The sequence below is a fragment of the Pipra filicauda genome, unplaced genomic scaffold (assembly GCF_003945595.2).
Source record: "Pipra filicauda isolate LSUMZ 115617 unplaced genomic scaffold, ASM394559v2 scaffold87_size3191425_pilon, whole genome shotgun sequence".
Lineage (NCBI taxonomy): Eukaryota > Metazoa > Chordata > Aves > Passeriformes > Pipridae > Pipra > Pipra filicauda.
Genome location: NW_024105064.1, coordinates 1,660,265 through 1,684,607, shown reverse-complemented (window position 1 = coordinate 1,684,607; position 24,343 = coordinate 1,660,265). Strand labels below are relative to the sequence as shown.

Genomic DNA, 24,343 nt, shown 5'->3' with positions numbered 1-24,343 from the left:
GAGCTGAGCTGTGCTGCTGGAAGAGCCTCTTCCCAACGTCCCCCAACCACAATTGGCATCAGAGTTTGTCAGGACTTGTGGGTGACAGTCCCCTGCCTGGGCACCGAGGCTGCTGGCTCTGGGGTCAGGCCATAGTGCCTTATGGATTGTCCTGGGATTTTGAGGGGATCAGGAGCTTGCGAGAAAAGCAAGAATCCCAGGCAGACTTCCCCGTCCTCCTGCATTCCATCAGCAGTGATACAAAATCATCTTATTTCTCATCCACTGCACGTTTGACTTCACAGTTTTTGCAGCCTGGCTGCTGCTCTGCTCACCCCTCAGTGGCTCAAACCCCTTGGTGGGGGGGAAACCTTTGTAGGTTTTGTTTCTGTTGCTCTAATTGTGCCCTCAGAGACTGAACCAGCAGCACTCGGTGTCCACCCACAGAGCTGCAGGTGGATCAATAAACTCCACTCAGTCTCTTGTAGGGTCCTCTCAGTTCAAGGGACAGTCCCTGCTTCCTTAGGAAAGTGCTGTCCCGAGTTTTCCTGCAGCCAGAGCAGTTTCCTGGCTGTGCAATCTGGATCTGGAGGTCCATATCTTTGTCCTGTTGCTTTCTCATTCCCGTTGGAGCTTTGGGATGAGTCCCAAGGGCTCGGTTCTGATCCCAGTGTCTGAATCTGGAATGGTCCTGGTTCTGATCCCAGTGTCTGAGTCTGGAATGGTCCTGGTTCTGATCCCAGTGTCTGAATCTGGAATGGTCCTGGTTCTGATCCCAGTGTCTGAGTCTGGAATGGTCCTGGGGGCTCTGCAGTGCAAAATCTGCCCCCAGGGCCTTTCATGCTTCCCAAAATAAGGAACAATCTCCTTCCAGCAGTCTTGGAAAATGAAAATTCTCCCTTCTTAGCTGCTCAATGCCTGGTCTGAAACTATCCTGTGGTCTTGGAGCAGGCAGTGCTCCCTCTGAACTTTTCCCTGAGTGAAAGCTGTAGGACAGGCCCTGCAGCTGGCAGAGGGCAGATCCCTTGGTCTGTTCATCCTCTGCCCAGCTCTGGCACCCTCAGGAGTGACTCAGGACCACGTGTGGGATAGAGCAGCGTGGCACAAAATGCCATCCTTGCTGCACTTCAGAGGAGCTGGGAATGTGTAAATCCCCAGTTCAGGGGACAGCTGGGAGCAGGGACTTGACTGTAGCTCCCAGGAGTGACTCTGGAGTCACCCCTGGATGGAGAGGGCTCACTGCAGGCAGGAGCTGGGTGAGTGATGCCAAAGGCAGGCAGACATGCCCCGTGTGTGGCAGTGCCACTTCTTGGTCCCCCTCAGCTTGCACTGACCATGCCCTGGGTTAAACATCCTCCTGCCCCCCGGGGGAAGGTGTAGCATCTCTTCCCTCTGTGTTTCTCGTGCAGGATCCAGAGGTTACCACTTTCCATGCTCGAGGAGCTTCATCTTTCACTCATTTGCATTGGGATTTGGCTTCTTTCTGACCCAAACCACCTCAAGTTCCAGTTATTTCCCCTCCTCGAGCAGGGTGGTGCCTTCACTCGTGTGTCCCTCCCTTCCCTGGCAGCTGCACCCCTTTGCTCTGCAGCTGCTGGAGGTGCTGCAGTTCAGTCTGAGTGTGGCCAGGAGCAAACCTGCAGGCTGGAAATCACGGGGGAGCAAAGCCTTGCAGCCCTCCCTGTCCTGGGCTGGGCTTGGCTGCCGGTGGCCAGTGGTGCTGAGCCTGTCCCCAAGCCAGCAGTGCCCTTCAGGGCTGTGCCGTGCTCAGGGTGACATCCTGCCATCCCCCTGAGCACTTGGAGTGCTCTCCACAACCCTCACCCAGCCACGAGCTCGCTCTGCTTCTGGGGTAGGAGCTGAGAGATTCCCTGCAGTGAATCCTCTCTCCAGCTCTCTCCTGTTTTATACTGACCTGCATCGATCCAGACAGTTTTTTTTGGTGCTGATGTGCCCTCAAGTGGTGCCCTTCCCACGCTGAATCCGAGCTGGCATCCTTCAGGGTACCTCAAAGATCTCCAGAGTGAAATAACTGTTTCACCACTGCCATGGTCCTTGCTCTGTTCATGGATCTTTATTCCAGCAATGGTTTTTTTTTTTTTTACATGTACAGCGACTTAAAACACCCCAATCGGGTTTTTTTCCCAGCTTTTTAGGAGAAGTTATAGAAATACAAAACTGATCCTTTCTGTAAGCCCAGGAGAACTGTGGCTTCCACTTTGGGTCGTTTTTATTTCGTGGGAACATCCAAAAAATCATGTACAGTTCGGTCCTTTGAAGCTCAGACTCACTGCTGAAGTACATGAAGTTAAAGCAAAATGTAAATACTGATGCAAAAAGCAGTGTCTTGCAAGACAATTTATCTATTTAACATGTATTGGTACTTTATTTAGATTCAATGTATAAAGCAACTTTGTGCACTTTTCCTACATTACAGTATTGGGGGGTTTTATGTTCTTTTGTTATGGGTTTTGTGCTGTCTTTTTTAATCAGTGAAATTGTTAAGTATTTAATTTATTATTGATGTGCCCAGAGGACTAGTGCAATTTTTATTCAATACAGTTGGTCTGTATTTAATGTCAGGATTTTTTTTGTAGCATTGTTAGGGAATATTTTTCAAAACCTGCCTTTTTTCCCCTCCTCCCCCCAGAATTCTCCTTTCTTTTCCCCCTCCCCTTCCTCCCCTTTCTCTTCTGTTTTCATTATACAGCTCGTGAGGCATTAAATGCTTCAAATTCGAAATATAAACCCAACACTCGAGTACATCCTGCAGTTTCCAAAACAAAATTAAGTTCTCCAGGAAAAAAAAACATGCTAAGGAGGCACTTCTCGATGTTTTCTGTGTTTCTTTGATTTGTTTTTTTTTTTATTTTTTGGCTTGGGGGGTGTGTGTGTGTGTGTGCCTTTCAAAGTTTGCAGGGGAGAGTGGGGAAGCTGGACAGAAAATTTTGCTTTCAGCGAAGGAAACGGCTCACCAGGCTCCAGGGAAACCAGAAATCCAGTATGTTCTTGTTTCCCTGCTTCCAAACCAGCTGGATTTCTGTTGTTTTGAGACATTTCAATGCCAGAATTGCTCTTTTTTCCCCCCACTCTTGTTTCTTTTCAAAGAGGGCAGGTTTGTTTTCTCTCTCTGACGGTGACTTGGTTGCAACTACAGATAAACACGAGGAGATTTGCCTTTGTCTAGAAAGCAACGTGCCAGGCATTGCCCAAACCATCACGTGGATCCTTCATCCTTTGAGTTTTTGACCATCTGGGTGAATATTTCTCTACCTGTCCTCGCTTTTATTTGACCCAACCCTTTAACCAAGTGCCTGGACAGGTAGGTTTGAATCTTTGGGGTCTTGCCACACCCGTCCCTGATTCCAGGTGGGATGAGTTCAGGGGTGCTGGCAAGTTGAAACGATCCCCTCTTGTGTTCCCTCTCATCCAGGGAAGCCTCAGGTTATTTTAATTTTGCTGGCTCTGAGATGGTCCCTGCAGTGGGGAGCGAGGGGGGAAAAACTGGAATTGGAAGAATTTAAAGGCATTTAAAGAATGTCTTTAACAACAACAACAGAAAAAAAATAAAAATAGGAGAAGCTGAGGTTGTGATGAGTGTAAAATAAAATCACTGAGGTTGGAAGAGACCTCTGAGGTCATCGAGTGGATGATCCTGCAGGTTTGAAGAGAGAGTTGAACAGATGATTTTTTTTGAAGAACTGGATCAGTCACATCTCAGAGCAGCAAAACTGGCCGTTATTTATGCAAGAAAAAAACCCCCAGGACCTCCTAAAGAAATGCACTGATGAACTCCCTGTCCAGTGGCCACGACGTGGCTGGTCCCTGCCAGGCCCCTGGGCTGTCCCCAGCCCACGTGTCCCCTCACTGCCCGAGCATTCTTGCTTTCAACCAAAGACAAAACAGGCTGAAAGGTGACATTCAACCGTGGCTTAGCTGGTGACAAACACCCCTGGGAAGTGTGTGTGAGTGTGGTGCTGTCACATGGAGAGGGGGGCGTGGGAAGGAGGGACTGAGCAGCAGAAGGGAGAGGGGGAGTTCTGGACAAACACGTTTTTGGGGTGGGTTTCTTGTTTTTTGTGGGGTTTTTTTTGAGATTCCACGATATAGGAGTGCTGTTTCCATAGGAACAGGGCTCACAGCAGTCTGCCTGCTGGGAATTTGGGCTGGGGTTGCACCCTGCTGGGAATTTGGGCTGGGGTCACACCCGTCCTGAGCTGTGCTGGAGGGAAGACAGGGCAGAGAATGGTTGTGGGGAGGGAACGAGGAGCCAAAGGGTTGGAGCCAAGGGAATTCCCAAGGCATGAGGAGGACCACGAGTGCTCCCAGTGCAGCAGTTGGGATGGGCAGAGAGGATTTCTGGCGCAGGAGCATTTTCTCCACAAACCCAGCACTGAGCACCTTCCTCCCCGCGGGGGCCAGGACAGAGCACGTTTGGGTTCTGTGTCCTCCTGCTCCCATAGGTGACCCCTGTGGCATCCCTCAGGTTGTCCATGGCTCTGTGGACCTCTCAGTTGACTTCCACCCACCCCACAGCACGCAGTGTTGGTGTGGATTCCCCGCCCTGGGGGTGCTGGATCCCGGGAATTGCTCCAGCCTTTCCTTCCGCAGGGTCGCCCTCCTGGCAGCCCCTTCCCGGGGCTCCCAAACCTTCCTCTCCCAACAGCACAGGGACAAAGCAGTCCTGTAGGGACAAAGGAGTCCTGTAGCCAGGCCAGAGCTGCTCAGAGTGGTTGGTGGCCCCGGGGCTGTGCCACTTGCTGTAAATAAAGCTGTAACCTTATTAACCTCCTCCCTTCACTTGCCTGCTTTCGGTACAACTTTGTAACAGGTTTTTTAATCCCCCCCCCCTTTCCCTACACAGCCTGTACTGAACTGTAACCATGGAACCAGATATTCTCTATGTTATTATCTTTGTACAATTTTAAAACTGTTGCTGTGGTGTCTGCCTTTTTTCCCCCCTTCCTCCTTTCCCTTCTCTTCTATGGTCTCTTGAAGCACTGTCAATAAAAATCTAGATAAACTCCTTCCCTCCTCCTCCTTTGCTTGATTTATTGATGTAGGGTTTCTTGCCTTGCTGCCTGTATTAACTGGAGCTGGAAAACCCCCTTTTAACCTGTTTCCCTTTCCCTCTGCAGCCCACGGGCTGAGCTGTGTGGCAGCTGAGTAGCCTGGAATGCCACACGAATGCTCTGCATTTTTGGTTTGGGTTTCTGTGACTCTTGTCTTGTGAGGATGGGATTTCAGGCTGCTTTGGGGTAAAGGTTGACAGGGCTCAGGTCACCCCCCTGCCCCAACCCACCCACTGGTGCCTCCTGAGCTCCTGAATCAGTTAATCCTTGATCCTGACTCTGTCCCAGGAGACCTTGCACTCCATGGAAATATCCCTTCTGCACATGGACCACCCTTTCCCCCCTCCTTGGGCTCTTCCATCCCGTGTGTCTGTGGCAGAAAAAAATAAAATAAGAAGGAGAAAAGACAAGACTGGCCTGGCCTTGTGATTTCTGTCCTGCCCAGCGTGGAAAACAAATGGAGAAAGGGAAATTGTGGGATAAATTCTGTTTTCCTCTGGAGGGACAAATAGATCCCAATTAATGAATCCAGGTAGAGTCATTAACTCAGTGGAGGAGTTAAATAGGAGTTAAATAGGAGCATTACACTCATTTTTAAGGCATTTATGGAAGGAGAGCTGCATGATATTCCAGTAAATTTATAAGCACGTGTTTTGGGAGACACTTGGCTTGCTCCCACCCTCTTACTGACTCCCACTGCCCCTCCCTATTTCCTGGCTAAAAAAAACCTCACACAACTTCCCAAGGATAAACACACTCAAGACTGAAACGTGACTGCAGAAGCCCAGCTCTCCAAAAGACTCTTTTCCTTTAGTTAATGAGGATTAAATGCTCAAATATCTTGGAAAATCTGGGACTGAGGACTTTGCCCCAGCAGGAGGGTTCTTGTCACTGGGGTTATAGTGGTGCCAGGACAAATGTTCTACTGGTGACCTCACAAGGGATATATTCATGATTTTATCAACATGATCAGCTCCTGACAGCAGCTCTCTGTCCTGCTGCCTGTGGGTGACAGTGACACTGCTTGCCTGTGTCAAACAAGGGCCACAGGAGCTCTGCCTGAAAGACTAAAGGTCTTCACTGAATACCTGGGATCCTTCACTTATCTCTCCCCCTGTGGCTACGTGGGTTCACCCCCAGGTAAAAATGAGCTCAGTAGCTCCAAAATTGCCTCAGAACAGTCAAGCAGCAGCTGGAGAAGCAAAGATGTCACTGCTGGGATGCTGGGGCCTAATTACCCCCAGAATTGCAGCATAAAAACCATTCCTGCACGGGGAGATTCGTCGTGGAACCGTCGCTGGGACACCTGAACTCTGTGGCTTTGCTGTCCCAGAGGGCTGTTATTATCTGCTGGTGCCCTTCAGCAGCTTGTTCTGCTCCAGCAACAAGCTCTGGGGGCCAGCAGAGCCCAGCCTGGCACTGGAGCAGGGAGCTGGGACTGGATTTATTCCCAGTCATGTGAATAAATATGTGATTTGAATATGTCATATGAATAAAATGTGCTCATGTGATTCTGAGCACAACTGACCCCCTTTTGGGCCTCGATTTTTGGAAAAGCCCAGCTCAGGTGTGAGAGCTTCACATATTTCAGCACTGACATCACAGGCACGGAGGGATGACCCCAATGCAGAATTTGGGAGGTGATTTCCCAACTGCAGCAGGGCTGAGGGATGTTCTGTAATAAAGAGGAACCTGCTAAGCTGAAAATTGATCCCCACCCTCAGCAGAGAGTGAGCTGAGCTCCCTCCACACCTGATCCCTGTTCCTGGGCTCCCACAGAAACCATTTGATCCTACTAAAGGTGGCACCAGCAGGTGGGAAGCAGATTTTCCCCATCCCTGTCTTCTGTGTTGCCACATCCCTCCTGTGCCCAATCTGACCACGAGACAAGATGTCACCACTTGATCTCTGGTCCTGCTGGGACCTTTGGACAGAGGATTTGATCCTTTCTCCCAAACTTGGCTCCTTCTGGAAATTATGTTAGAAGATGCAGTGATTTTTCTAGCACACTGAGACCAGTATTAAGCAAATCAAGCAAAACTGAGGCTTTCAAAACCATGTTGGTGCTTGGCTGGGAGGATTCCACCTCCCTGTCTGGAAGCAAAACTCTTCCCATGATTTGGCCCTTATAAATTTAAGCTTCTGGACCTTTTGAAGAAGATGTTTCCAGAAATAACAATTAGGCAACAAGGACCCCAAATATCAGTTGAAGGCAAAACAAAGTCAAACTAAACCCTCAGTCACAGTCTGTAGTCAGAGCATTTTATTCTTTAAAAAAAGTTACAAAACAAAGCTCGTGGATTTCTTGATAACTCTTGTTTTCTGCAGAAAGTCACAAACAAGGTTATAACAGAGTAAAATGCTCCTGTGCAAACGTCAGCATCAAAAATAAACGTGTTATTTTATGTACATATAAGTTACTGTCAAATATTAACATGAAACCATCTCTGTTTATAAATGGACTGCAACAAAAACGCAGCATTGTTTAACCTTCTACAGAAATCAGATGCTTTTTCACCTGAAAAAGGTATCAACCCCATTTCTTCTCTTCCTTTGCCCTCTGAGGGAGAGCCAGTCTTGTTTGAAATCGTCTGGGGTGAGTCTAAAAGCATCTCAGCAGCAGCATCCTGTGCCTTGGCCTCAAAATGCAACAGGAACAGGCTCAGGACAGGAGGTGTTTTGGAAGCCAAGCTGGAATCAGAGCCTGTTACAAGCTCTGTCGTCCTCGTGACACCCCTGGATGTGAATCATGGAATCGTGGAATGGTTTGGGTTGGAAGGGACCTCAAAGCTCATCTCCTTCCAGCCCCCTGCCACGGGCAGGGGCACCTTCCACTGGACCAGGCAATCCTTGGCCTCCACTGGAATTCTTTCCATGAACAGCCAGGCTGGAGCACGTCTGTGAAATGTAGATGGGCCTGCCTGAAGCCACAGGCTGGTTTCCTCACAGGGGTTCATAAATTAGGAGTTGTGAACAGGCTTTTGTGAGGGAACTCAAGGACTGTCCCAAGAGCAGACGTGCAGCTCTGCCCTCCCCAGAGGCTCCTCAGGATCCACTAACCCTGGCTCCAGGACACGTGGATGGGTTAGCAGGGAACCTGCAGCAGCTGGAGGAGGATTTCCAGGCTCAGGGAGGTGTGGAGGCTCTCCCAGGCCATGGATCCAGGATGTCTCTGTTTGGCACCTTCCTGGCAGCAGCAGAGGAGTTCCCAGTCTCCCACTTCTCCAGGCACACAGACACCCCCTCAGCTCTTCAGTTCCCCTCCCAAACTGCTGTCCTGTGTGTCCCTAAAGCCCCCCAGCACCACCTCAGGGCAGCTCTCAGCCATTCCCACCTTGCTGGAGGGAGGGTGAAGGTGCAGGTCCCCACTGCTGGCCCCGGCAACAGCCACCCCAGAGGGGGGACCCTGAGCAGAATCCTCCCCTTTCCCAGCCTCTTCCTGCACAACTCTGTAGTTCTCCAGGGCCAGGCTCACGCTGGGGACAGTGGCAGTGTGAGCCACTCTCAGGGTCTTCTTGGACCTGAGCCTTTGGTAGCAGAAGAGGAGAGACAGGACCAGGGTGTCGATGAGCAGCTCGAACATCTCAACCACAGACAGCACTGAGGAGCCAAACCAGAGGCTCCACTGGCTCCCCATGCTGGACAGCAGCAGGTTCTCCTGTGGGAAGAGTCAGAGGGTTGTGTTTATCAACCTGGGAAGAGGAAATCTTTGCCCGTTGCCAGCAGGTCAGTTCGGTGCTGCCAGCCGGGGAGGGAATTAGGTGTAAAATGGGAAAAAACTCTCAGTCTCTTCCCTAAGGAGAATATTCCCATGCTGGCAGTTGTAAATAACCCTCCCTCCAGCCATCCTGACACCCCAAGACTAATGACAGGGCACAGGGTTTGGAGCTGACGGGGTGGAACCTACTGAGAGCAGAGGGGACTCGTTCACAGACTGGTAGTTGAGCTGCTGGTAGAAGATGGTCACCTTGGCAATGTCCCTCCTGGATGGGAGAGAGGGAGCAGTCAGGAACGGTGGGACACCACCTGGCATTCACCTGCTGGTTTGACTTGCTGATTCCCAGGCAAGAGAGGTGTCCCCACACCCACAAACCTTCCTCCTGAGGGAGTTCAACACGGAAAAAGCTCCCGGGAGTCAACATCTCACAGCGTCGTGAGGAGAGGTGGAAGTTTATTGGATGACCCTGCACGTTTTTTTTCTCTGGTCCTCCCTTTCCAGCCTTACCATCTACAAATTCTGGGAGGATGAAGAGTTAATCCAGAGTTTTTAACAGGGACTAACCTGTTGCTGGTGGAATTATATCCATTCTGGTGCCTCAGAGCCTGGCGGACCCAGTCCTGCAGCAAAGATGGGTGTTAGTGGCAATCCTGCCTATGGAGCTTTTCTGTGTTTTCTATGTAGATTTTTAGCAATCAAATGACTATGAAAAATACTAAAAAATGATGTAATTGGCTGATTCATAACACACAGTGATAGCTATCAAGCACCAGCCACATTTGCCAGAATATCAGGGAAATACACGCTGATGTTTTAGGTGTGCAAAACATTCTGGTTCATTATTCTGCCTTTGATGGGCAACCCCACCAGATAATTTCCTCTTTTAAAATGCACAGGTTGATTTTATATCCCCATTATCACCTGCAGGAATGAATGACCTGGTCATTTACCATCAGAACATGAGAAAGAGTCCCCTGCTGACTCACAGAGGCTCCAGTGCAGCCCTGCAGCACCTGAGTTGTCACCCCACAACTCCCACTGGGAGCAGAGTCATTAACCCCACCTTGGAGGTGGGAACTGAGGCAGGGAGGTTGCTTAAGGTCACAGGGAAGTTTGGGATAGCTCAGGGATTGGCTGAACCTCTCCAGCATCTGAGTCTGGCAGCTTGGAGCACCCTGGGCTAGTGGAAGGTGCCCCTTCCCATGGCAGGGGGAGGAACCAAGTGATCCTTAAGGTCCCTTCCAACCCAAACCACTCGAGGATTATATTATTTAATTTAACTACAAGGTCACTCCCAGGCTTTAGACCAGTTTGCTTTGTTTGCTGCCACCCAAGTCATTGTTTCCACCCTTGATTTTACTGTTCAACAGCCACAGCAAGGGCAGAATCCCCCCAAAACTCACAGGGGCAGTACCTGAGATTTTGCTGATGGCCACTTTGCTGTCCCAGCAGACACCTTGTACAGGGATTCCCTGGGGAGATAAAAGAGGAGATTATGATCACAATGACTCCTGCCACCAAGGAGTTTAACAATCCCAACTAGTGCCCAAAGCAGAAGTTACTGGGAAAGCTCTCGAGGTCCTTGGAGAAAGCTCTGTAAGTCAGCTTAGAAAATAAAACCAGAGGCTGCCTGAAAAACTGTTCAGGTCAGGAGGAAAACTAGAATGGTTTCAAAAGGGTGGTAACTTTTCTTTGATACGTTCAAAATGAAAATATTTAGCTTTAAAACACGTCTTTCCATTTTGAAACTGACCCCCAATAAAAAAGGTGAAAATAAAGTGATAAAGGTTGAGAAATTACACAAAATAGCTTGGCTTGGGCTTTAATAAAACATTGTAGTGTGATTAAAACTATTTCTTCCCCTCCTTGCTGTCAGGGACTTACAAAGTTCTTATTTAATTTGTCTAATGCCATCTTTTCCCTTTCCCAGCACTGGGGTTCAAACATCACACTGAAACCTCTGTGGCTCAGAAAAAGCCAGTTGATGCAGAAATTTTCCACTCAGTTCCCCCTCCAAGCTGGCATTTCTGAGCTCTGTTTTTGGGACCCACCTGCAGGGTTTGGGGCACTGGTCGAAGCAGTTCAGGTGGTGATTTCTGAGCCTGTTGTAGAGCTGGTAAAAGCAGTGCCCTGGGGAAAGGAATGGAAGGAACACACTCTCAGATGCTTCCTCTCCCTTTGGAATGGTTCCAGAGGAGGTTCACCCCCTGGAAGTGCAGGTGAGGGTCTGCTGAGGGGGGGGGGCACCAGGAAACCAGGAGGGTTCATTCAAAGCTTTGTCTCAGAATCATGGAATCACAGAAGGTTTGGGTTGGAAGGGACACCTTCCACTATCCCAGGATGCTCCAACCTGGCTTTGGACACTCCCAGGGATTTGGGGCAGCCACAGCTGTGCCAGAGCCTCCCCACCCTCCCAGGGAAGAGTTTCATCCATGTATTTCTCACACCAGCACAGCCACCAGTGCTGAGAAGATGAAGGAGTTTGACCCCCCATGAATGTCCTTAATAAAGGAGTTTTTATCCCCAGCTCGATATCCATGAATAACCCAGCCAGGTGCCTGTCACCCACTGGATTCAGGGATTCAGGGAGCATTTGGACAACGCTCTCAGGCACGTGGTGGGAGTGTTGGGATGTGCTGTGCAGGGCCAGGAGCTGGGCTGGATGATCCTTGTGGGTCCCCTCTGTGATTCCATGAGTCCATCTAAGCAGGAGTGATCCAAGGAGTCCCAAAACCAGGGAGTGCTGCAGGAGGGTGTTCCCTTCTCCAAGGGGGACAAGCCAGCAGTCCCTGGCTCTTACCCCAGGCAGGCTGCTTGTTGTAGTCACAGTACTCAGCCCCAGGGGGCAGGGGGTAATAGTAATAGCCACAGCCACACTTCTGAACCATGATGTGCTGGAAGCAGGAATGCAAACAAGCCTGGAAAATAAAGAAAGCAAAAAGAGGTCAGGTAACCCAGGAATTCTCAGGTGCCCAAATCTCCAGCGTGGAGGATGCAGCTCTCAGGAGACAAGGTCCAGGTTTTGTCACTGCAAAAAGACACCCAGCCACGATGATGTGAAGGGTTTCACTTCTCATTCCTTGATTTTACGTTCTGGGAGACGGAATCTTCCCAGCTCTCTTGTTCATTATGCCCAGAAACATCTGAGTTAAACAGCCAGAAAAAACTCAAGCCAGGAGCAACTACTGACACAAATAAAGACCTGATGGCCCAAGAACATCCCACCAGAGCAGCAGGACAGCTTTGACTGGCCTGATCTCCCTCAGGTCAGAAGGAGGGAACAGCCCCAGTGTTTGGCACTGATTATCCCCCCCTCAGTCAAACACATTCCAAGTGATAACACCCTGGTTGGGAGCTCCTTTTGGAGGGGCAGGAACCTCTGTTCTCTGCAGCAGTGAAGCTGCTGACTCAGAGGAGCTCTCTGGAGAGGGAGGGATGAGCTGTGTGTGCTCAGCTGGGGCTCAGCCAGCACTCCCACGGTACCTGCAGGGTGTAGGAGTTGTTGTACAGCAGCTTCACATCCACATCATCCCCATTAGTTGTGCACTTCCCATAATTGCCACCCAGGCGATTCACCTCATCCTGTGGACACACAAAAGAGTGATTAGCAGCGTTAATTGGACACAGCCATCACCACCCAAACCTCACTGCAGGGAGCAGGACAGCACAGGATGTCCAGGGAGGTATAAGAGCAGCAAAGCTACACTTTGATTATAAATATAAAGTATCAGGGCAGAGGTGGGAGAGTTCAGGTGGTCAGTCACAGAATCACAGAATATCCTGAGCTGGACACACAAAGGTCATCCAGTCCAACCCCTGGTCCTGCACAGACACCCCAACAATCCCACCCTGTCCCTCAGAGCGTTGTCCAAACCCTCCTGGAGCTCTGGCAGCCTTGGGGCCGTGCCCACTGCCCTGGGGAGCCTGGTCAGTGCCAACCACCCTCTGGGGGAAGAACCTTTCACTGATACCCAACCCAAATCTCCCCTGATTTAGTATTTAGCCATTGTGGTTCAGCTGACAGGCAGCAACTCCTCCTGTCCAAAAAAACCAAACCACTTCCAAAAGTTCTCATCCCAATATTGCACCAGGTGCAGAGCTGGAATGGGACTGAAGAGGTGCAAAAGCCTCGGTGTAAAACACATCAGGCCCCAGTTTGAGCACAAAAAAAGGCCACATTTGGAATAATTTTTGGTTTACCCGTGGGAGCCTGAGCACAGCAAAGAGAGAAAAGGGGTTTGTGTAAATAAATATACACCGAGGCAAGGAGGGGACACGTTGTGTGGGTCAGGGGGTGCCAGCTCTTCCCAACTCCACAAAAAGAAGGAGGAACAAAGCTCTGGAGCCAGTGGCCAACCTGCTGGATGCCAATGGTGGTGGCAATGCCTGGTCTGATGTCAAAGCCTTCGTGCTCAAGGAAGGGGGTCTGGTTGTGGTTGTGGATCATCACCTTCACTCCCGCCACCGTGGACAGCAGCGGGATGTGATCCTTCTGCTCCGCCCTCAGGATCAGGGAAAGGCCTGCAAGCCAAGGAGAAGGGAGCTCATCACAGCCTGCTCTGGGCCCAGAGAACACCACCAGCACGTCTGGAACTGTCAGCACTGATCAAATTGCTGGTTTAGCTGGCAGAAGAGCCATTCTTTGTCCTGAGAGACCTGGACAGGGCTCAGGTAGAATTGCACCAGCCTGTTCCAAAACTGCCCTAATACCATAAAATACTGCAATAATACCATCATATGCTGCAAAATAATATAACATACTGCAATAATGACTGTAATAACACTCTGTTTGAAAACAAAGATAACATTCTGCTTGCTGTAAGGTAGGGCTGATATGACTTATCACAAGCAAAGAATTTGTGCCACCAGACCAGAAGAGAGGGTTGAATACATCAGAATAGAAGACTTATTAATCCATGGCCAAATTATATTAACTTTAGCTCTTTTCCCCACCCAAACAACATACCATAAGGAATTCCTGGCTTTGTAGCTGTCCAAAAAGGGTCTGTCCCCTTGCTGTTAAAAGTGTAGCAGCTCCCAAAGACAGGGTGGTGAAAGTGGACATAGTCACTGGAACGAAGAGAGGTGTTAAGGGGGTTTAATTAATTATTTAACAATAAATAAGATGTATAGGGTGTGTTTTGTTCGTGTGTGTGCAGGGACAGGAGGGAATATGGGAAGGGAAATCCCAGTTATGCCCCACCTGGGTCTGCAGGGCTCCCCATCGTACTGGCAGGAGTAGACCATGTCTTCTATTTGCTCCTCGTGGTCAGAAATGTTGATTATAACTGGCAGCTGGGACATGATATTCATGTAGTGGAACCTGTACCACTCAAGGATCGCATCCATCCCCGAGGAATAGGTCTTGTAGAAGCAATTCCCACCCGTGGCATTACACTGGGAGAAGGGAAAGGAAGGAAATATTCAGCACAGCCAGGACATGACACCTTAAAGGTGACAGAGATCACAGGGAAGAGGCAATACTGGATACAGGGATAAGGGAAACTTCTGGTTTTTTTCCAGAGAGTGAAGTTTGTGATGATTTGAGTTCTCCCAGAATGGCTGAGGTTGGAAGGAACCTCTGGAAGCATCTTGTGTTGTGTGAGCAGCTTCTCTCCCTGGAGCTGCATCAGGTGAGCTCAGGGCAAGAGGCAGGAGGAGGGAGCAGAGAACTGAACTCCAGAACCTTGGGAGAAGGAATGACAGGGCTGCTGGGAATTCTCTACAGCCCATGAATCATGAACAGAGCCCTGGGACACTTTCTCTGGTCTTACTCAGGCCTCAGCCAGGGGAACACCCACAGGTTCTGGGGAAAGTCTGCCTGGTGCAGGACTCCAGCACAGGGCAGGATGAGAATAACCAGGCAAAACCTGCTGGTCTTTCCAGCCACACCAATCCAAGCTTCTATTCCTGGATCTACATTAACCCAGGTTTGGATAGGAAGAATCTGAAGGATTTGTGTTTTCTCCCAAGGCCACAGACACACATTTATTTTATCCACCTCCTGGATTTGTTACTGCTGTATTTTGTTTTATCTGCAGCATTTCCAGTAGCACAGCACTGAGAACTGAGGGATCCTGCTCTGTTATTTCTAGGATCACCTGCTAAACCTCTATTTTTGCAAGTCTGTACTTTTGTGTACTTTTAGAAAGGGGTGCAGTGATTCCCACAGCCTGTTCCTGCCATTCCCTGTCAAGCTGGGCTGGGTCAATTCACTGATGTTGCTGTTTTTTCACTTCACAACAACCCTCACAATCAGCACAAATTGATGGACAGGGATGGACTGAGGCTGGGATGGATAAACTGAGGCAGGGGAAAAAAACCCCATCCTCCAATCTGTCTGAAACGATTTTTTCACTCTTTTTTTTATTTTTGAATGTGCCTTGTGAGACCTTTAATGGCCCTGAAAAGCCTCACCTGGGGCTTCCACCCACCCCCTCTGCCCCTGGGTCTATTTAAACCTGGCTTGAGGCAGAGTTTAACCTCTCTTAGGTTGTGGTGCAGGGCTTTGCTGGGCTCCTGCCCCACCAGGGACCCTGTTGATGCCTAAATTTCACATCCTGAGTTTAAACCTGCCTCACCACCAGGAACTTCCCTGCTGAGCTGGACTCTTGGCTGGACCTGGACACCCCCTGTGAGTTTTCCCTGCTTGTTTTTCCTCACTTTTTTTGGGGTGGGCCCCCATCCTGCCCTGCTGGAGGCCTCCCCCCTCTCCCCCTGTCCCTGGGGGAGCAGCAGGTCCTTGCTGTCTGTGCCTGGAGCCAGGTTTAGCCTCGAGGAGGACACACTCACCAGCCTGAAGCCCACGCTGGAATGTCTCTTCCCTGACCTCAGGTCAGTCGTTCTCAGGAGGGAGAAGTTTTGGCTCAGCTTGAAGCTCGACCTGCTGAGGTTGCCCATGCTGGACAAGTCCTTGACACGGATATTCCCATCATTCATGTGGAATAACCTGGCTGAGGTGTTGATGCCATACAGGAAGGTGATGGATTCCTCTGCCATGCGATCCAGCTGCACCAAGTGCTCACTGACCAGCTCAAACCTGCCAGGAGCACAGTTAGCAGCTCTTTGTGAATATTCACATTTCCCTTAGACAAAAGCACTGTATTTTATGTGCTCTCAGCACCTCTGGAAGGGCTGCTCTGGTCCCTGCAGAGCTTGATGTGTGTGAGAATATCCAGCAGTTATGGTGCCTTTGCTTAGCACACCAATAAATTAATTTATCAGGAGCTCCAGGAGCTGAATTTCCAGTTGTTGCATCCTCCACTGCAAAGCTCAGAACTTGAGCTGCACAAGCTGGCCTTCCTGTCAGCCACCTAGCTAATTATTCCAAGGAAATTACATAATTCCTTCACTCTGTAATGTGAAACTTCTTGATAACTTGGCCACTGCTGTGTGAGCCTGACAAGCAGGGCCACACAGACTTCCACACAAATTGTACTTTTGCCTTATTTACTCTATTCTTTCCATTTCTGTGGAGTGAAAAATGAGGAGACTCAGCTTGGACACACGTTATTCCAGGCATCAGGAGTTTAGTTAGGAAGGAACAGGCACAGCAGCCACAGTTTTTCAGGGAAAGGCTGTTTTTATCAGAGCACAACATCAGCCAGCAGCTCCCAGCGAGGCAGAGTTCCCTCTATCCTGAGTCAGCGGATGGAATTAACTGCTACACAATTCCCAACACGATCTTATCCGGCTCTTGCACAATTCCCGACAAGATCTTATCTGGAAACCAGTTTGGAAACAACAACAATCCCTTTCCACCACCCCTGAGTGAGGCAGAGCTCTCCCTCTCCCCCCTGGGATGCAGTTTGGGGGTCCCTGACCCTTTCTGACCGCCCCGAGGAAAGCCCGGGATACCTGTAGGGATCCAGGTTGCAGATGGTGATTGCTGGGAACATCTTGGGCTCCGAGTGCATGGACATGGTCAGGACCACGGGGTAGGCCCAGTACTGGCTGAACATGAGGGCAAACTGCCAGTAGAGCATCCCAAAGCTGGCCAGGAGGAGCAGGGTCCAGAAGGCCGTTTTCATCCTGTTGCTGCCGGAGCACACGAGGCGGATGGTGCCGTGGATGGTCGTGTTCTTGCAGAAGAACTCAAACATGTCCTTGAAGGAGTCATAGAACTCGATCAAACCTTCCTCCTTGCCTTCTTCCCTCGCCGCTCCCTGCTCCATCCTCTACGTGTCTTTCTGTGAAAGAAGAAAACACACCCCCCCCCCCAAAAAAAATAAAATCAACAACCCATCTGTGGATTCTTCCAAACAGGGAGTTTGCTGTTGGAAAAATCCAGCAGTAAGTGTGGGCAGAGACACCAGGAATTAGCAAAGAGGTCAAGCCCTCTGTGTGCTGCTGGTGAAGAAATGGAGGTGTTTGACCACACTGACAAATGACTTCTCTGTCAGGGTGGACATGCAAAGCCAAGGTGACTAATGCACACCCTGCTCAGGAGTCTGCAGCCAAAGGGTGGGTTGTTTTCTTCTTTCTAAGAACCAATATTTAATTTTGAAGTGTCATCCCACTGTGTGTTCACACAGATCTGCAGTTCATTGCCATGAGTGGAATATTGTGGGCCTGGCTCAGAACCAGCCACGTGCCTTCATCCTCGTGTCAAGGAATTGGGATAAACCCACTTTTCAAGTGAGAAAAGGGGCAGATTAGAATCTGGTTCTCGTTTTTTGCCCTGTGTGTGATCACTCATCCTGCAGAATAATCAGGATTCATTTCTGCCACCCCTGAAATCTCTTCCAAGATGAACCAGAGTAGTTCAGAGTTCAGACTCAGGTACTTAGGAAAGAAAGCGGAGAAAAACACCACCTCAGCTGAAACCACAGAGGGGATGAACCAAATCAGGATGTGGGCAAAGCATGGCAGATGCTATTTAAAATAAAATGCTCTGGGGTTGTTTCTGAAGACCACCAAAATATTAATTAGTGCTATTAACAGCTATTTTGCCACTTCTCTCTTTCATAAGTAGCTTCTTCCAGGCATCTAAAAATCTTCTCTCTATTTTACAGGAGGGAAAAGGAAGCACAGAAATTGAAAATCACCCAGAAGAGCGGCAGAACTAGAGATCCAAATGCACCTTTCCTTTGTCCCAGTAAGTAAAACATCTCCTGTGCTACTGCAGAGAATTTCAGCCTTTGTGTTGAACATTATTTCTGCTCCCAAGTTTTAGTCTGAGGGCACCTCCATGGGTTCCAGTGCCAGCTGGGGACACTGGTGACAGACTTCCACTGGCTGAACATGACAGCAGGTCCTGTAAGGTGTGAGTTCCCAACATTACAGCACTCTGTGAATCACCTGCCTATTATGCTATTAACAGAAGTTTACTGAGGACAACACTTTGCTCCAACCTTAGCTCCAAATAAAAACCTTAAAAACACAGGAACAGAGTCTGAAGACAAGGAGGGCACAAATAACTGGAGAATTGTTGTGATGAGATGAAAGCTCAGACTCCTCGTCCATCTCACTACTCAGCCTTGCTCTCATGAGAAAAAGCAGAGTAAAAGGCCATAGTTACCCTAAGTGAATGCTAAAAGAATCTATCAAACATGGGGTTTGATGTATAATTTCGAATCTAAAAAAAAATCCAGCTCTGAAGAGTCAAACCCTGGCTTTCAGAGACAGCCCACAGTTTTCAGACCTTCTGCCTGGGCTTTTAAAGCCATGGCTAGTTCAGCCCAATCAAATCTGCATTCTTAAAATAACTGGAATGAAAAAAAGCCCCATATGATAATGCAAAAGAACCCAGAGGGAATCTTTCGGAACACACGTGTGTACGGGCAGCAGCACAATTCTCTCCACCACTAAATTAGCCCACCACTAATTTATTAAACACAACAAATGGGATTTAACAAAACCAGCTGCCTGTGGGAAGTGCCTGGAAAAGGCTGCAGGTTATAAGAAATCAGTGGCAAACAAAAATATGCTCCTGGATCCTCACAGCAACTCAATGGTCGACACAGCAAACACAGATTAATTAATGTCGTGGAGGCAAATAATTAACCACGTGCAGAGGTATCCACAGCCACAGATCCAGCACAGATACACAGAAATACACAGGAAAACAAGCAAATCACAACCCCCCCACTGTACCTTGGCAGAAATTCTATCTTTGAGTGTTTAGAGAAGCCACTAAACTCAGCCCTGGGCTTTTTCCTGAGCAGAGGAAGAGGAGTCCTGGTCCAAAGCTCCCCGATTTCTAAGTGAAGACACATTGGGAGCTGTCCAGCCTATATGGATCAAATTGATGACATCAAAAGGGGCAGGACTTAAGAAACAGATCATGGAAATTATTCAAAGCATGATCCAGGGAATAATAGGAAGTGAATGAACTGGACAAACAAGTTAACACGAAGGTTACGCTCGAGTTAAGGTTGGTTTGAGTGCTGGTGGTGTGTTCATCTTGGTTTTATTCCCCCTCTCCCCAATTATTAGAATGGCTCTGTGGCCTTAATTCCTACAAATATCCAGGGGAAATAACCACCAGGTTCTTTCCACTCTGGACTTTCCCAGCAAGGAAGTAGCTTTCTGCCTTCTCTCCATGGTTTCCGGAGCCTTGCCCGATGCCAAGGGGTAATTGGGAGCCATTAAAGGTTTCCACAGGTGTGCTTGAGGAATCACATACCTGAGTGTAATCGAAGTGATCACCCACTCAGCCCAAGGCACACGTGGCCATGGATTCCTTCCTGCTTCTCCAAGAACACTGCTCAGCCCTCGGGGGCTCTCCCATCCCCGCTCGGAAATTCCGTTTATTCCGTGGGAACAGACTAAATCCCCCAGGATAATTTCAGTCAGAGCAGCCTGGTTTGGGAACACTGCTCAGCTAAGACTCGCAGAAGTGGATTCAGGACTCTGGGAGAGCTCAAACACAAGAGCCTTGGATTGTTTGCATGATTAATTCCAACACCTGCCTGCAAGGAAAACAGCTCTGCAAGGGGTTTGTGAGAAGCTTGTGATAAGGAAATATTAATACTCTGGATAAAAGGAATGTTTAGAGCCCCAAATCAGCCCAGCAGAGCTCCTGCCTGCCGTCCAAATCTGTCTACAACTGGATTTTCCCTCACGCTGGAAGTTGTGAAATACGACTGGAATTCCTTGTGAAATTGGATTCAAAGAGAAGGGAGAGAGAGGACAAAGATGAAGGGAAACACACTCTTCTGATTTGGGCTGATTTCAATCCTATTTACACTTTGGACAACGTAGATTCACTCAGGAGCTTAAACTAAAGATCCAGAAAGATGCCAGAGACCATCAGTCACAAAAAATATCCCAAATCAGCAAAAGGGACAAGGATGGTGTTGTTTTAGAAAACCAAAGCACGTAGAATGTTCATCTCAAATTTTGAAATGATTATTCTGAAAGATGTGAATCCTTAACCAGCTGTTTTTACTGGGTTCTACCCCCTTTATCTTTGGTATTAACAGGAAATGCCACAAAACTTATATGGAACATGGTTTAGATTTTAGAAAAAGCCAGTTATTTTGAAGTGTAAAAATGACACTTTTGATTGAAAAAGAAAGGCAGTTGGCTCCTGAATGAACAGCTACAGTCACTTGTCACTGGCTGATGAAGTAATTATTTAAATTCTCATTAAAAAAAAAACAACTCAGGACACTGCAAACCTAATTCTGTCACGTCCATGCCTTCGTCCCCCACCCTTCCTTCTCTCCTCATTTTCTCTTGTGCAATAGAAAATGGCAACAATAAATCCTTGACAATGAGATTCTTGCACAACCAACAGACACAGGACAACTTCTGTTGCCTCATTATGGCTGCAGGCCCTGGTGCAGAGATTCTCTGGCAACACATCACAACAACCCCTTTCTGAGCCAGCCAGGGCTTTTTCCTGCAGGAAACGGGGAAGAACTGGATGAGCAGAGGACATTTTCCCTCCAGCAAGACACCAGCTCTGCTGGCACCTGCTCCTCTGCCATCCTGGAGCCCCAACTGGGAGGAGAAAGGGGGGGGGAAAGTCTTTCTCTGCTTAAAAACTCGGCGTTTCTTTCAAAATACAGATTATGGAGATAACAGCCCTGAGAAAGTCCTTTGGGCTTGCACAAAGGCTGGGCTCTAATTATTCTGAGTAAGGCAGAAAATGTTCATTACTGCTTGGAGTAGTGGAGGGAGGGAAGGGAAGGAGTAAGTTCATTGTATGTCCTGTGCAGCAGCAGCAAAATGTCACTGGTTGAAAACACCCTCTGGACATGTTACACACAGAAAGATGCTTCCCACACTGGGGTTTTTTTAATGGTTGGTATTAATTTAATTGTGGATATTAATGGCATATTGGTATTAATGGAATATTGGTATTAATGGGATATTGGTATTAATGGCATATTGGTATTAATGGCATATTGCTATTCCAGTTAATTGAAGGTTGGATATTATTAATGGAATATTGATGCTCCTGTTGGTATTAATGGAATCATCCCCATTTAATTCACAAAGGCAAAGAAAATAAGGAATTTCTGTCATTTTGCTTGTGAGCTTATCCGTGGCTTTCACACGTTGTAAGGACTGTCCAAAATCCACCCTTGGCCCCTGCCTCTCTACTAGTCCTTATTATTCTATATATTATATAAGCTTAGATGGATGATAATATGATTTCCACCTATTTGACAGACTGCTAAAACCCAAATGAATAACAGAGTGTACAAAGATGCTCTTGAATCTGTGCCTGTCTCACACCAGCACAGCCCAGAGCAAGAGGAGAGGCCCAGAGTGTCCTGCAGGCAGAGAGGAGACTTGAGCCACTTCACAGGGGCAAAAGTTACTCACTGAACTAATGTTCCTTGGGGGAATGGACTCAGGCAATGAGGGAAATCTAATGGTCAGTTGTTTTATCCTTGAATAGTTCCTCACAGCTGGTGCACGTGAAAAACATTTTGCTCCCTGTAGGGGCTTGAGGGAAAGAGTCAGAGATTAAACTGGAGAAGGTCAGTGATGATCTCCAGCGTCCTCCTTGCTGTGCCTGGAGCTCTAGAGCTCAAATGTTCATATTTGGTCCAAATTTTAATATTTGGTCGTTGTAAATGTCCAAAATGAGGCGCCTCAGTGTCCGTGGGCCTGTGAGACCTCGGGGTTGCAGGGAGGTGGAGAGGGGGATGCAGATCCCACCAGAGCTCACTTCGGCTTCTCCTTCCTGCAGACTTTCCCAGCTGGCTGAATACTGATTGCACTGAGAGGCCCAAAGCAAAGGAGCAAACTGAAGTGAGCCATGAAATCCCCCCTTCCAGCAGCTTTCCCTGGGCCACACCACACTGCAGGCTCCCTGTAATTTGCTGTCCACAAACCACCCCGAGTGTCCTTGGGATTAACTTTCTCCCTGGGTGCATTTGTTCCATGTTCTCGTGCTCTCTCACGCTCAAGTGTTTCATTACTTTCTCTTATCCCTCAGCTCACCTCTGTTCTTCCAGAGATTCCCTTTTTTCCTCTAGGTGGTTCTTCAGCCTGTGAGCTGAGAAAAGCAGCCCTTGGCCCCCACTTCCTCCAGCAGAGGAAGGGACATGGAGCAGATCCTGCACCCTCCTGCCTCCAGTGGCTCTGCAGATCTATGGTTTCATCTCGATTTTTTAGCAAATCTTGCTTGTTTCCTGCATGAATGGCCTCTATCCTCCTGGAATGCTCCAGGTTACTCCCTCAAAACCTTCCTCCCACATTTTCTCTCATCCCACAGGGCAGCAGCCTGGTTTTCCTCTCTGAAATCTCTCTGAAATCAGCGCTGCCCGGCTCTGGTTTGGTGGGACCTCCCTCACAGCCCTTTCTTCACGGCCACTGGACAAGCCAGTCTGCTCCTCCTCCCACTCCAAGGCAGACAAACTTCTGTGGGCAACGAGGGAAAAAGGAGCCTCCCAGTGATCCCTCTTTGCATTTGCTGGTTGGCTCTGCTGTGCACGGGCTTGAACTGGCAGGCAGCAGGCTCTGCCTCTTCCATTTCCCCCCCAGTTCTTACTATCCAAAACCACTTTGTCATCTTTTCCAAACCAGAATTCAAGTCTATTCAAGAGGCAGAACAAAGGCAGTCCCTGCCCTGGAGAGCTTCCAAACGTTGCTTCATGTCTCCTTCTGATCCTGCCCTAAATGCTCCCCAACTCTGACTCTGGTTTTCAGGTGCTTTACTCATCTCCTGGGAGCTGTGTGGAGCTCTGCTCACCAAAATTCCTGCTAGGAATCCTGCTATTAATTGCTTTGCCTGTGTGATGCTCTGAGCCGTGGCTGAGGGCTCTCTGTCTGGAAACTCCACCGAGCTGTGCCTGCAGAAACAGGACAGCATTGGTGTCATCTCCATGTCCCTTTGCCAAAGCAGCTCCAAATGCTGCCAAACCTGCTCCAGGCAGTAGGTAAACACTCCTTAACCTGTGCTGGGCTCCCTGTGCCATGGTTTTAGCCCCAGCAGTGCCTGAGTTAGGAAGACTAAACCTCTCCAACACATGCCTAGGAAGCCCAGCAGTCCCAGCAATGAGCACATGCACGTTCTGCTACTCACCAGCCACTGGAATATTCCTTAATTACAGCCCTGCTCTGCAGAGGCCCCACGTCAGCCCTGCCCTTGGTCCAGCCTCCAGCAGAGGGTTAAAATCCAGGCTCAGCAGCAAAGCCCTGCTGGCTCCCGGGATGACCAAGCATTCATTTCCACTCACTCACCTTCCTGAGTAAGATGGCTGGGGCTGCTCCTGTCATCCCTCTGGGATAACACCCCTGCTTCTTTCTTTCTCTTCCTCTTCTCTGGGCTCCTTTCTTTAGTCACGGGTCTTCATGGATGCCGTGCCCCCACTTCAGACCTGTCACCCCTCAGAGACTCTCAGGCTGCTGAGACCCTGCTGGCTGGTTTTTTTGATCCTCCTCCAGCTCAGAGGCAGGATCTGTAGGAATGCTGAGGCAATTAGGACTGGCAGAGGTTGGAGAACGCCAGCAAAGCCTTCTTGCTCTGTGGACATGCAAGATGCAACCATCCTGGACTCACAGATACCATCACTCCGTCACAAACGAGGCCAAAATCTTCCCCAAGCAGTTTTCCGAGCTCCTGGGAAACGAGGCAGCCAGTTCTTGTGGTTCCTGTCCTCTGGCAACGGGGCAAGCAGGGCTCCTCCTGGCTCCCAGTGCTGGGCAGCAATTCCCTGGGGACAATCAAGCCAGTAACTTCAGCTTTTCCTATTGGGAACTGGAGCAGATGTCAACAAGAGGAAGAGGCAGCACAGCGTGGCAGCGAGGAAGGAGGGAATGAAGAAACCGGGACCAAACTGCGCAAGGGCAAAACAGTCATTAGCGAATCAGTAATTGAAACTGCCTATTACATAAGTGGCTGTGTCAGCTGCCAGGCCTCTCCAAAGGGATGCTTTTTTGGGGCTAAATTCACCTGCAATCCTGGATTTTTCCATCGGCAAACCTCGGAAGGATTTCTCCACCTTCTCGCAGAACGGCTCTGTCGGTGCCTGGAGTCGGGAATTGCGAACGAACGGTTCTATACCCAAAAAAAAAAAAACAACTTAAAAACTCAGAAGGGCACAGTGATAATTCCCTGAATTGCAGGTGAACCATCAGGGAAGTGTGGCCAAAGAGAAGACCTGGCTTT

General features: G+C 49.0%; 1 protein-coding gene across 1 annotated transcript; it reads right to left on the bottom strand.

Moving 5' to 3' along the window:
• Positions 1-7,299: 7,299 nt before the first annotated feature.
• SCNN1D (sodium channel epithelial 1 subunit delta) lies at positions 7,300-23,616 on the bottom strand. The gene is made up of 13 exons (XM_027728656.2): positions 23,416-23,616; positions 16,627-16,958; positions 15,562-15,808; positions 13,973-14,166; positions 13,736-13,839; positions 13,127-13,290; positions 12,253-12,351; positions 11,570-11,687; positions 10,821-10,899; positions 10,184-10,241; positions 9,334-9,389; positions 8,959-9,034; positions 7,300-8,709 (listed from the first exon to the last, which is right to left on the bottom strand). The coding sequence occupies exons 2-13, from the start codon at positions 16,941-16,943 to the stop codon at positions 8,296-8,298; spliced, it is 1,926 nt and encodes a 641-aa protein (XP_027584457.1). The 5' UTR covers positions 16,944-16,958; positions 23,416-23,616; the 3' UTR covers positions 7,300-8,295.
• Between the last annotated feature and the right edge of the window lie 727 nt (positions 23,617-24,343).